General features: G+C 36.5%; 1 protein-coding gene across 1 annotated transcript in view; it reads left to right on the top strand.

Moving 5' to 3' along the window:
• LOC132586814 (pancreatic secretory granule membrane major glycoprotein GP2-like) overlaps positions 1-12,093 on the top strand; it is a 39,344-nt gene extending 27,251 nt beyond the window's left edge. Inside the window, exons 8-9 of the mRNA XM_060258937.1 lie at positions 10,888-11,008; positions 11,829-12,093. Of these exons, the coding sequence (XP_060114920.1) occupies positions 10,888-11,008; positions 11,829-12,001 (294 nt within the window). The 3' untranslated portion in view covers positions 12,002-12,093. The remainder of the gene's footprint in view (positions 1-10,887; positions 11,009-11,828) is intronic.
• Positions 12,094-13,314: the final 1,221 nt, after the last annotated feature.

Below are 13,314 nucleotides of genomic sequence, written 5' to 3'. Positions count from 1 at the left end.
ATGTACTTGTGAAGCAGCCAGAAACAACTACTCGAAGGATGGATGAATGGCCATATTTCCATTTTTTAAAATGTGCATATTTTTTCACTCGCTTTATACTGTATGTGCACATTGTATGTCAAATGTAGGCATAAAATATGCATGATACTGCTTAATTAATGCACAAATAATGAAAAATCTGTACATTGTGCAGGAAAAATTGGTGGCAGGAAATGTATGCAAAAATGAGAATTATAGGTTTGATTTATACAAGGGAGTAGCAAAATCAAAACAGTGCATTCTTGGGGGAAGAAGCAAGGATAAAAAATTCAAATTAATCCATAAATTGTAACTTCTCTCCCTAAGCTCATTTGATCCATCTGCCTTTTCATTGACCAATGAGTTCTACCAGAGCCTAAAAGATGAAGGAGGATGGGAGGATTCTTGCCGCTAACACACCTAGCTGGAGCAAGGGAGGGGTGTGGGGTGGCAGAGAAGTTCCTGCTTGCCAAAGAAGGACTTGAAGAACTGCGATCTGGCAGGCAGACTCTATTTTGACTTCCCTTTCTTTCTGATTTGAAAGCTTCTAATCATGAGAAGAACTAGGTGGAGGATGAGTATAGAAGAATGGCAGGACCTATGGGTTAGTTAGAGGACAGACTATGAGTGCATACTGTTTTTACAGATTTTCGTATCAGACCCTCTTAAGCACATAATTTAATGTTAGTACTCAATCCTGATGGCAGTTTAACTGAGTGACCTTTACTGGCAATCAAGTAGCAAATTAATTCTAGGCAATTGAGACAAGTCTATTTAGCAAATGCAGTATATCATTTTTTTTTCAAAATAGCATTCTTTAAAACAGTTTTTGCACTTGAATTATGAACTGTAAGGTGTATGAGTACACCATAAACTGCAGAATTGCTTTAGGGCTGCTTTAGAGAATAGATGCCTCTACCTTTACAGAAATTTCATAGCCACATCAAACCTCTTTACATGGATTTGTTTCCTGAGCATTATTTCTAAAATGTCACCATATTAAAATACTAAGCAAGGGCAAGATGAAATCAGAAGTCATTGTGACATTTTGGAAGAACACTGTAATAAAATCAGAGGCTAGTTCCAGATGCTATATGAAACAACCCAATGTGATAAATAATGGTTTGTAACCTCCAAGTATTTTGCTTATATACAAGCAGTATTCATTTAAATTCAGGAGTCTGTAGCTTAGAATATATAGAATAGAGCAGGGGTGTCAAACATGTGCCCTGGGGGCCAAATCAGGCCCCTGAGCAACTGGCTGTCATCTGCTTCCTTCTCCCTCTGTCTTGCTTCCTTCTGCATAACAGCTTGCTTTGCCAGGCTTGCGCAATTGCACAGGAGCTACAGAGCAAAACTTCTGTTTTCTCCATTGATTGAGGCTTCTCCCCCTCCTGGTCCCCTGGGAAAGGAGGGAAAGAGCCAGAGCTTCCTTTGCCCAGTTCCCCAGATCTCATGAGAGAAATACAAAGAAAGCACCTTTAAGAAAGCACTGCTAATACAAAGAAAGCACTGCTAATGTTTTAAGCATGTTTTATTTTAAGGGTTTAAAAAAATCTTTAATTGTGTTTGTCTGAGTCCATTATAAAGTTTATATCTCTGCTACCTAACTTGAATAGGTAAGCACATGGCCTGACACAGCCCGGCCCGGCAAGGTCTCATTTATGTCAGATTCGGCCCTCATAACAAATGAGTTTGACACCCCTAGAATAGAGGTTCCAAAATAGGGGCTTGTACCCAGCCACACAGCTCTGAAAGTTTAAGAACACTTCAGAAGATTCAGATTCCTTCATTCACTGCAGATATCCACTTTGTCCTCTGTGTTGTTCCTTAGTGTATTCTGACTGCCCAAGGAACACAATGGAGGAGGGGGGGGGTCAGTGGACTGCAGTAGGAAGGGTAAGTGGGAAGTTGCACTCTGCAAGGGCCACTCAGTGGTAGAAACTAGTGGCCCATACCCTTTAAGTGGATTATAAGAGGGAAGGGGTTCTGGGCAGTTCAGCATGAGATTGACTGTGGAGATGCATAAAATAATAGATAATATGAAACCTCAATTTACTATATTGCATAAAACAGGGGTCCTCAATGTGTTGCTCATAGGTGTCATGGCACCCACTGACACCTTTCTTGGCACCCACCAAGTGTTTTTAGAAAGTGCCAGGTAGGGCTTTTGCCTAGAAGGTTTGTGATTGGACATCGGAAATCTGATTGGCTCTGCAGATTTTTAAAAAAAATTCCTATGGCACCATGTACCTCCACTGCACAAGGATCTTCACTATATGACTGAGGTAAGCTGTTAATATGCATACATTGCCAGGTCCAGCTCAGGAAATATATGGGAACTTTGGTAACCGGAAAAAAGCCCACAGAAAAAAAAATCACAGAAAAAAATCTCACGGTCATAAATACTTACAGGAAAAAAGCCCACGTGGGAAAAGCCCATACAGAAAAAAAGCCCACATGGAAAGAAGCCCACCTGGAAAAATACCATGTAAAGCACCATAGATATTTATAATTGTGGATAACCATTCACCTCCATTTATGAGAATGAACAGGTATTACCTATATTTTATGTTATTTTAGGATTAAAATATGTCATATTCACATGCAACATTTTGTGTTGTGTTTTTATCAGGTATAATTAAATAATAATTTTGCTACGTTATTCTGGTTAAAACAATTTTATTTGGTAACATATGGTAACAAATTATATTTCTTGCATCATTAATAACTTTTTATCTATCCCATATATTACTTTCTACCCACCTCTCCCCCCATTACTTGACCCCCACCGGTGTTATTTACTAAAAGTACTAATGTTTAAAGGTACCCTTAACTAATAAAAACAAAAATTAATATTCTTTTTTCTAAGACTTAATCATTATCAAAAATTGTCCAATGTCCTTTTATTTTCCACTCTTTTTATACATATCTTCTGAACTTTTTCCACTCCATCTTAAAAACTTCTAAATCATAGTCTCTTAACTCTTGTTAATTCTTGTTAATTTGACCATTTTACTCCATGTCATAACTTTTACAATCCAATCCCATTTATAGTTCTATCTTCTTTTGGAAATTTTTCCATTTGTAATCCCAACAGAAAAGTCTCTGCAACTTTCTTAAATTCATATCCCAAGATCCTAGAAATTTCTTGTTGAATCATCTGCCAATACTTTTTTGCTCTTTCACAAGTCCACCACATATGGTAGAAAGAACCTTCATTTTTTTTACATTTCCAACATCTGTCTGGCATCTTATTCATTTTTGCCAATTTCTTAGGAGTCATATACCATCTATACATTATTTTAAAACATTTCTCTTTAATACTATGACACGTCGAAAGCTTCATAGAGTTCTTCCACAAATATTCCCAAGTTTCCATCTGTATTTCTTTATTTACATTAATTGCCCACTTAATCATTTGAAATTTCACTACTTCATCTTCCGTAGACCATTTTAAAAGTAATTTATATAATTTTGAAATTAATTTTTCGTTGTCTCCAAGCAGAACTTTTTCCATTTCTGTTTGCTCTTTTCTTATTTCTTCAGTTTTAATGTCATTCTCTACCAAACTCTTTATTTGTTGCATTTGAAACCAATCATATTTATTATTCAGCTCTTCAACAGTTTTCAATTCTATTTTGCCACTTTATATTTTTAATAGTTGATTATATGACAACCACTTTTCTTCACCCGTCTCAGCTGTTATTTTTATCACTTCGGCTGGCACTATCCATAACGGTTTTCTCTCATCTCCATATTTCTTATATTTCATCCATGTATTTAGCAAGCTGTTTCTTATATAATGGTGAGAGAAAAATTCGTCTATCTTTTCCCCCCCATAATACATATAAGCGTGCCAGCCAAATTTATTTCCATGACCTTCCAACGCTAAGAGTTTTTTGTTTAACAACATTATCCATTCTTTTATCCATACTAAGCAAACTGCTTCATGATATAATTTTAAGTCTGGTAACTGAAATCCACCTCTCTCTTTTGCATCTGTTAAAATTTTCATTTTAATTCTTGGTTTCTCCCCCGCCCACACAAACTCTGATTTTTTTCTTTGCCATCTATTAAATTGTTTACTGTCTTTCACAATCAAAATAGTTTGAAACAAATACATTAGTCTTGGTAGAATATTCATTTTAATTGCGCTATTCTACCCAACAATGACAAATTAAGTTTATTCCACTTTAACATATCTTCATCCATTTTACGCCATAGCTTCTCATAATTATTTTTGAACAAATCAAAATTCTTCATTGTTATCTCCACACCCAAATATTTTACCTTGGAGGTAACTTCACAGCCCGTTAGTCTCTGCAATTCTTGTTGCTTATTTATTTGCATATTTTTACATAGAAGTTTTGATTTTTCTTTATTAATACAAAGTCCCGCCAACTCCCCATATTCTTGTATTTTGGCTAACAACAAAGGTGTGACTTGTATAGGGTTTTCATTTATAAACATATCATCTACAAATGCTCTGTATTTGTAAGTAAATCCTTTTACTTTTAATCCTTCTATTTCTTTATCTTCTTGAATTTGCATCAGTAATATTTCAAGAGTCATTATAAACAACAGTGGGGAAAGTGGACAACCTTGTCTTGTACCTTTACTAATTATCATGTCTTCTGTAAGATCAGCATTTATACATAGCCTTGCATGTTGTTCAGTATATATTGCTTTTATCATTCTTATAAAACTTTCTCCCAGCTCCATTTTCTCCATTACTGCAAACATAAAATTCCAATTTAAATTGTCAAATGCTACTTCCTTTTCTGGATGTCTTTCATAATATTCTACAATATTTACAACAGTTCTGATATTGTCTCTGATTTGCCTTTTGGGAAGAAACCCCGCTTGATCTTCCTTTATAAAATTTATCAAATATTGTTTAAACCATTCTGCCAAGATTCTTGTATATATTTTATAGCCATTATTTAATAATGAAATTGGTCTATAATTTTTTACGTTCGTAACATCTCTATCTTCCTTTGAAATCAACGAAATAACAGCTTCCTTCCACGTATTTGGTATTTTCCCTTATGTTCTTATCATAGTCATCAATTTCTGAAGTTTCGGGATTAACTCCTCTTTGAGGGTTTTAAAAAATTTAGCTGTATATCCATCTGGCCCAGGTGCTTTTCCATTTTTCATTGAATTAATTGCTGCTTCAAATTCTATTTTTTCAATTGGATCGTTCAAAACTTTTTCTATATTTTCTGCTAAGGGTGCTATTTTTGTCTTTTGTAAGTACTCATCCATCTTTTCTTTCCTTATTTTAACACCTTTAAATAACTTGGCATAATACTTAAAGAATTATCTTTTTATTCCTTTTGATCTACCACCTCTCTTCCATCCACCACAATTTTATTAATAATTTTACTTTCTCTCTTTTTCTTCAGTTGCCAGGCCAAATATTTTCCGGGTTTGTTTGCTCCCTCAAAAGATTTCTTCTGCAATCTTTTCAGATTCCATTCCAGTTCTTTATTTAACAAATGTCTCATTTGCGTTTGTAATATTGTAATCTCCCTTATAATTTTCTTTTCCCCTGGCCTTTTTCTCAGTTTCCCTTCTTTTTTCTTTATTTCATTTTGAATGTCCAACATCTGTTTTTCTTTTGCCCTCTTATCTTTTTTATTCAATGTAATCAATATTCCTCTCATTACTGCTTTATAAGCATCCCAGACCGTCTGAAACTCTATATCCTCTTTATTGTTTATTTGGAAGAAAGCTTTAGTTTCATTTTCTAGAGATGTCACTATTTATTTATTCTGTAGTAAATCTTCATTCAATCTCTATCTTCTCAACTTCTTAGACAATTTTGTAATCCACATTATTGGGTTATGGTCAGCCCCAATTTTAGGTAAAATCTCTATTTTATTTGTTATAAGGCCTAAGTCTTTAGTGCCCCACAACATGTCAATTCTGGAAAAAGTTTTATGTCTTGCTGAAAAAAAGGTATAGTCCCGCACTTCAGGATTAAATTTCCTCCATATATCCTCCAAATTTATTTGTTTGACCAATTCAAAAAAAGACTGGCAATTTTCCTTCCTTATTATTGTTTTTACCCCCAGACCTATTCAGTGTGTTCTTAATTGTTCCATTAAAGTCCCCCATTATCAAAACTTGGTCATAAGTCAGTTCATCAGATTGTTGTATAATGTCTTTTAAAAAAGCATCCTTTTTACCATTTGGTGCATACAATCCCAATAACAACGGGTTTTTGGCATTTAATATTATTTCTACTGCTACAAATCTTCCATCTTTATCTTTAAACACTAATTTCGGCTCCAATTCTTGTTTAATATAGAAAATCACTCCCCTTTTCTTCTGTTCAGCCAATGAATAAAATTCTAGTACCATTTGTTTATTCCATAAAAATTTGTAATCCTTTTGTTTGATATGCACTTCTTGTAAACAACTATATTACAATTTTGCTTTTTAATCCAATGAAACGTTGCCTTTCTTTTTTATGGTGAATTTAGTCCATTTACATTCCAAGATAATAATTTGTAATCCATCATGGTGCAAATTCTTTATGTTCTTCATAAAACCTACACAGTTCCTGTGTGCTTGTAATTGTAATCCTTTTTCCTTGCAGCTCAAAGCTCAGACCTTCAGGTATTATCCATCTATACCTCATTTCATTGTCACGTAGTTTTTCTGTCAATTTTTTTGTATGCTTTTCTGTCATTTTTCACTTGTCTTGGCAATTCTTTTATGATTCTTACTCTGCTGCCTCCCACTATCAATGTCTTTTCAAAATTTTTATTCAAGATTTTTCCCACCATTTCTTTTGTCATATATCTTATAACCACATCTCTTGGTAGATTATTTTTCTTGGCCTATAGTGAGTTCACTCTATACATATAGTCATACATGCTTCTAGTTCCTTCAGGATCTTCCTCCAAAAATTCTGCAATTATTCTTATTATATATCCTTTCAAATCAGTCTCCATCCTCAGGTACTCCTCTCAGACGTATCTGGGTTTCCATCAATTTGCAGTCATGAATTGCCACCTTTTCTTGCATTTTTAGCAAGGTGGAATCATGTACTTTCACTCTCTCTTCCACCTCTTGCACTTTCTTTGATGTTACCACAGTCTCATTTCTGAGATCTTCTATATCTTTCCTTAGCTCTTCAATGACTTTTCTAATTTCTTTTTTAGAAGCAGTTATCATGTATCTCACCCCTTTAATCATCCTGGCTTCCATTGCTTTTAATTGTTCTTGCATTTTTCCATTGAGGCAGCCCTTGCACAGGTTAACTTATGCACTGACATTTAAAAAAACACCACAAATTTTGACCTCTCCAAATTAAATTTAAACTATCAGGTTTGATAGAGTAAGGCTTGCCCTTTTCAATAAGCCTAATTTCGCCGTCCTCAGAGCCTCCTGAGCACAGATATTAATTTTTAAAGTTTTTATTTCTTCCAAAATGACAGTTGCGACTTTCTGCTTCCCTTCAAAAAAAAAATTTCCTTCAAAAGGCTTCTAAAATAATTATCAGTGATAATGTCCAATAGTATTTACCTTATAATTGTCACCTTTGTCAGCTTCACCAATTTTTAATGTCCCGAACACTTAAAAAACGTTGTTTAAATTTTGACCTAGTAATGACCGCCGATGTTTTTCTATGATATTATAGTCCTAGAGTAGGCTAGCTGCTTCAGTGATTTCCCTTTTCCATCCGACACTTCCTGCTTTTCTTGCCACCAAATCCCGTTTTCACTGGTAAAAAGATCTCGCGATGTTTGATGTATTTCCTGTGTTGACTGTGAGAGCTGCAAATCTGTGACAATGGGGCTTTTTCACCAAAACCGCAAGTAGATAAAACAATAAATTCCTTTCCACTTTTAAGCACTGTCCTTTAAATTTACAAAATTCAAATTTCGCCCCTTCTCCCCTTCTTCTTCCAAGCTTTCTGAATCTCTATTTCCCACCTTCTGATTTTATTTTGTTTAACTTTAAATAGTCCCAGAATGAAGATAGTCATCAGTACCTTTTTCTGCAGTTATCCAGATCCAACACCCGTCTTGTATAGCTTTAGATGTTTAGCAGACTCAAAGAAGGTTAGGATCCTGTCGAGCTTATGTCAAATAAATGACTCTGGAAACTTCTGCAGATGATGAATATGCAACTCATCTCCGGAAACCCCTCAAAGGAGCCCTCCCCCCCGGGACTCCCTTTTAGCCAAGGTAAATCTTTTCAGAGTTTCCTGTGCATATCTTGGACTGATCTCTGACTGAGAAAAGTAGGCAGTAGGCATTAAATTGCCCTCCACTACCCCGAACAGAAGCCCCAGCCTGCTCTCCTTCTGAGAAGCAATTCAGCTCGGCATTTTCCAACCCCGGAAGTCCAATTTTGCTAAGTTATTTACAGGCTTTTTTTTCTTTTGTAGCAGGAACGCTTTTATATATTAGCTCTCACACCCCTTATGTAGCCAATCCTCCTGGAGCTTACAGTATGCCCTGTACTAAGAACCCTGTAAGCTCTTGGAGGATTGGCTACATCAGGGATGTGTGGCCTAATATGCAGAGGAGTTCCTGCTGCAAAAAAAGCCCTGGTTATTTGTATATTTGATGGACTGCAGAAGGACCTGGCTTGCCCATGGCTGGCGCATGGGAGAAGGCGAGATAGGTGTCTTCTCCCCCACCCTGCCGCTCTCGGCTTCCCAGGTCACAGAGCTGGGAAGCTGAGAGTGACTGGACAACACACCAGCAAGGCTCTCCTCTGAGCCCAGCTTCCCTTGCAAGGGAAGCTGGGCTCAGAGGAGAATATGCCCCACCCAGCTGCTCTCATCTTGAAAGTGAGAGCAGAGGAGCAGGGTGTGGGAAGCTGAGCTCAGAGGAGAAGAGTGTGCCCTGTCCCACCCAACTGCTCTTACCTTCAGGCAAGAGCAGCCGAGCAGGGCGCCTTCTCCTCCTCCAAGCTTAGCTTCTCTTGCAAGGGAAGTTGAGCTCAGAGAAGAATGTGCCTGGCCCTGCCCGCTCTCACCTTCAAGGCGGGAGCAGTTGGGCAGGGTGTGTTCTCCAAGCCTGGCAAGGAGGAAGAGGAGTCTGGCTTCCCGAGCTTGGAGGAGAACACCTGCAAGTGCACTCTCGGAGGCACTCTGAAATTGGGCAGTATCAGATTGCTTCCAAGAGTATGGGCATGGCTTGCCCAGAGCCTTCCCTGCACTCCCCTGCTGTGTCACCATGCCTACCCTCCCTACAGACAGGGGTGCATTGGCAGGGCAGGTGTGGGTGGGGAGCACAGGGTCAGGTGCCTGTCTGGGGTGCCTAAGGCCCTAGCAGAGGGCCTGGGCTTGCCACAAACTAACACTGGCTAATGCACAGGCAGGTTGCCTAGAGGTGAAAAAGAGGAAATATGAAGCATTACATGAAATGGTTGCCACTTCTGTGCAGCAATATGAGCAGGTAGAAGTTAAACTTAATTACTTAAGGAGACTGGCTAATTTGCAATGAAGAATTATGTGAGTTGTTATTATTATTGTTGTTATTGTTGTTCTTAAATAATTGTTTCTTTTACTATTAGGGTTAGGTAGTCTTTTGTTGTGGTCACTGGGTGTACCACAATGTATTTGTTAAAATACAAGTAAAGGAAAATTGACCTAGTAAAGGAAATTAACCTTAATGTTACCTTATGGTTTTGTTATCTTATGGTTTTAATTTTTAATAACAAAATATGTAAATATTATTTTAATTTTTAAGGCATATAGTTCAAAAGCTGTGAATACTAAGTACTTTAGAAATTACTTCATACCAACATTGAAAAGATTGACAAATTGTAAATTAATAAATTTAATTTAAAAAAACATTTCTATGTAGAGTTTAATTTCTGTTGTTATTGTTTTTCCTACTTAATAAAGTTCATTGATAACAAAATGGTCGCTTTTATTTCCTATATTTTCCCTTCCAAACCTTTACACTCAAGAGCATTAAAGCCCTCTTCATACAGGCCAGTTTTGTATATATTAATAACACAGCAAAATTATTATTTAATTATACTTTATAAAATCACAACACAAATAATTGCATGCAAATATGACATATTTTAATCCTAAAATAACAACATAAAATATAGATGATACCTGTTTATTCTCATAAATAGAGATGAATGTTTGTTATTATAAATATCTATGGTACTTTACATGATATTTTTCTATGCGGGCTTTTTTCCTGTGAGCATTTATGAACATGGGGTTTTTTCTGTGAGCTTTTTTCCTGTGGGCTTTTTTCATGGAACCGGGAACTTTGCAGGTGGAGTCAGGAGACTTTGGGGGTGGAGATGGGAGCAAGGTTGTAGCAAGCAGAATTGAACTCCAAAGGGAGTTCTGACCATCACATTTAAAGGGGCCACACTCCTTTTAAATGTCTTTTCTTAATTGGAAATAATGGAGGATGGGGGCACCTTCTTTTGGGGCTCATAGAATTGGACCCCTGGTCCAATCATTTTGAATCTTGGGGGGTGGGGAGTGAGGAGAGGCACCAGATGCTTTGCTGAAAATTTGGTGTCTCTACCTCAAATAAAACAGCCCACCTGAGCCCCAGATATCCATGGATCGACTCTCTATTATACCCTATGGGCACTGTTCTCCATAGGGTATAATGGAGTGCTGAGCAAACATTTTCTCTACCACCTGTTTTCTGATAACCCTGAAGTGGCGGGAGGGCCTCCAAACCAGGGGATCCCCTGCCCCTAATGATAGATAGACAGACAGACAGGGGCTGTTCACTACTGGAACAGAAAAAACCCAATAAATATTGTATTTGTTTTCCTAGGATTTCTTATTGTCAACTGCTGTAGTTCTTTTTGAGAGTACACAGACATGTGTAAAACTGTTTGTATTTTTCCTAGAATTGCACAAACAATGACAGTCTGGCTAGAAGTAAAAGAGAAACCGCACCTTTTTATAATCACATGGTATCGTATGGTCCTATAAAACGAAAACTGGTACATAATGGGGAGACCAATATAAGTAAGTGGTTAACAAATGCATTTTATAAATGATACTTCATTCAATTTTGCACTAGTTGTTCTTCGTTATAGGACACACAACACATTCTATATCTTTAATCCTGTGAAGAATCATAGTTTAAGTCAAGAGATTCAGCTTTAAATTTCATAAACATCACACTTTTTTGCCACAATCATATTTGCATGTCTCTATTTGAAACATACATTGAGCTCTTATAACTATCTGCAGTAGATTCTAAGAAAAAAAATAATGTTTATTTGTTAGTAATGGTATGGCTGTTTGCTGAAATATCGGGCGCATTCCTGTTTAGTTGATGCTATATTAATTTCTATGAGTGAAGAACTACAAACTGTGGATGCTATGTGGCAAACCCCTTTTAAGCTTTAGTGAGATTGGGATTTGTGCAGAAACTGAGTTTGTGCAATACAGTGAAACACCATTGATTGATTGATTGAGAACTCTTAAGCTTCAGAATGTGAGCTGGATGGACCTACCTTTCATTCCCAGCATAAGAAACCTGTAACACAAAAAAACTTGTTAAAGGAGCAGCTCACAGTTCACTGAAGGCTATACTGTAAAGTACAAGTCCCCATATTCAGTCTTCATGATTTTTAGGCAACACAATCAATTTGCAGGGCTAAGAAAGTAGTTTAATATATTCATATAACATTTGTCAGATCAGTGTATTTCCCTTTCACTGTCATTTGGTGCTCACATTTATGCTCTGTTTACAACAGCATGTAGATATAATGCAAATTTGATAACTGTTTTTTAAATTGGTCGAATTTGCTTCTTTGGTAAAGATTGTCCTTTCTTTTAGGTGGAGAAAGGCTTCTGCCAATAGAAATGTTGGTCTTTGGAGGAGTTCTAGTAGCTGTTCTGGTGATAACTGCGGTTTTTGGAAACCTTTTGTTTCAGTCAAGAAGGACATACCCTGCTATGCAAGCACAGCTGATAATGTCCCGTTTCCACAGCTCTGAAGTCCCATCATGACAAACTGTTATCTAAGAATATCTTGCAATATTGTAGCAATGCTTATGTTGCAGATTAGCATTTATTTACATATGATTGTAATTTTTATTTTTATACATTCAAAGTACTAGATTAGTACTTTTGTCAAATTGCTTGTATACCAAACATAGGAAGAAATTGACAAAAAGAATGAAGTGAACCCTCATCATAGAGTTCATAGGGTTTTTTTTAAATATTCCACATGAGTAGCATTTTCTTGTAGAGGAAAAACCATAAAAACATTGTGATAATGGCACATATGTATATTTTTCTGAATGAACTCGTGATGGGAAAGCCTGTTTCTGAACTTAAATACCATATGCAATCAAATGATTTTTTTTTTTATCATCACACCCAATGAAAGGTCTGGTCTATCTATTTGCAAATTTCTGCTACAGAAAAGCAGATTTCAGTAGTTCTCTCTTAGTTTTGAAAGATTGTGATATAGGTTCCATATTACAATCTTTCAAAACGAAAAGAGAACTACTGAAATCTGTAATACACAGTTTGGTATGTGCTTTACATCTGTGAATATAGATTAATTCCAAATATACCCAACCATAAATCTTTATATACCAAATAAAAATTCCCGAGGCAAATTGTTTAAGCCGCAGTGGTTCTTAGTCGCCAGAACAACATGTACTGAGATACTACATATTTGTTAATGTCTGTGCCAATTTAACTTTGTTTGTGAAATATTTAACTTTGTTTGTTTGTCAGCTTTGTGACAGCATTGAAAGAAATAAAATTTAGCTGTTTTGTACTGCAAGTTTAAGGAAAGTTACACCTTTCTAAGCCCCTTGGTTTCAATGGATTTAGAAGAATGTATTTCCTCTTAGGATTGCTCTGTTGAAGACTTCTGACGTGAGCAGTGATAGAATTTAGTGGATTTAGCTTTTATGAACTATATTTCAGGTTGGTAAAATGGTCTGTGTGTTTGTATAGGGGGAAAGACAGACATTCTTTCTGCACATGCACCATGGTCCTGACCTGAATCAGACACTGCATGAGGAGCACTTGAGGAGAATCCTCAATCCATGTGTGCCCATTCTTTTGACACTTGCTGGAGATCCAGACCCAAAATGTGTACTCTGTTATGTGCATCCTTGAGATAAATTTGAAATTGAAGTTGCTGGTGCCTTAACTAGTAGCCTCTTGTGTTCATGACATGAACTAATCTTTTTAAGTTCTAAATATGACTGTGCAGCTCTCGAAATTCTGGGTTTTCAGGTAGCCGGCTCGAGGTTGACTCAGCCTTCCATACTTCTGAGGTCAGTAAAATGAGTACTCAGTTT

Source organism: Heteronotia binoei, chromosome 1, assembly GCF_032191835.1.
Source record: "Heteronotia binoei isolate CCM8104 ecotype False Entrance Well chromosome 1, APGP_CSIRO_Hbin_v1, whole genome shotgun sequence".
NCBI classification, from domain to species: domain Eukaryota; kingdom Metazoa; phylum Chordata; class Lepidosauria; order Squamata; family Gekkonidae; genus Heteronotia; species Heteronotia binoei.
This window is presented reverse-complemented; position numbering and strand designations above follow the sequence as displayed.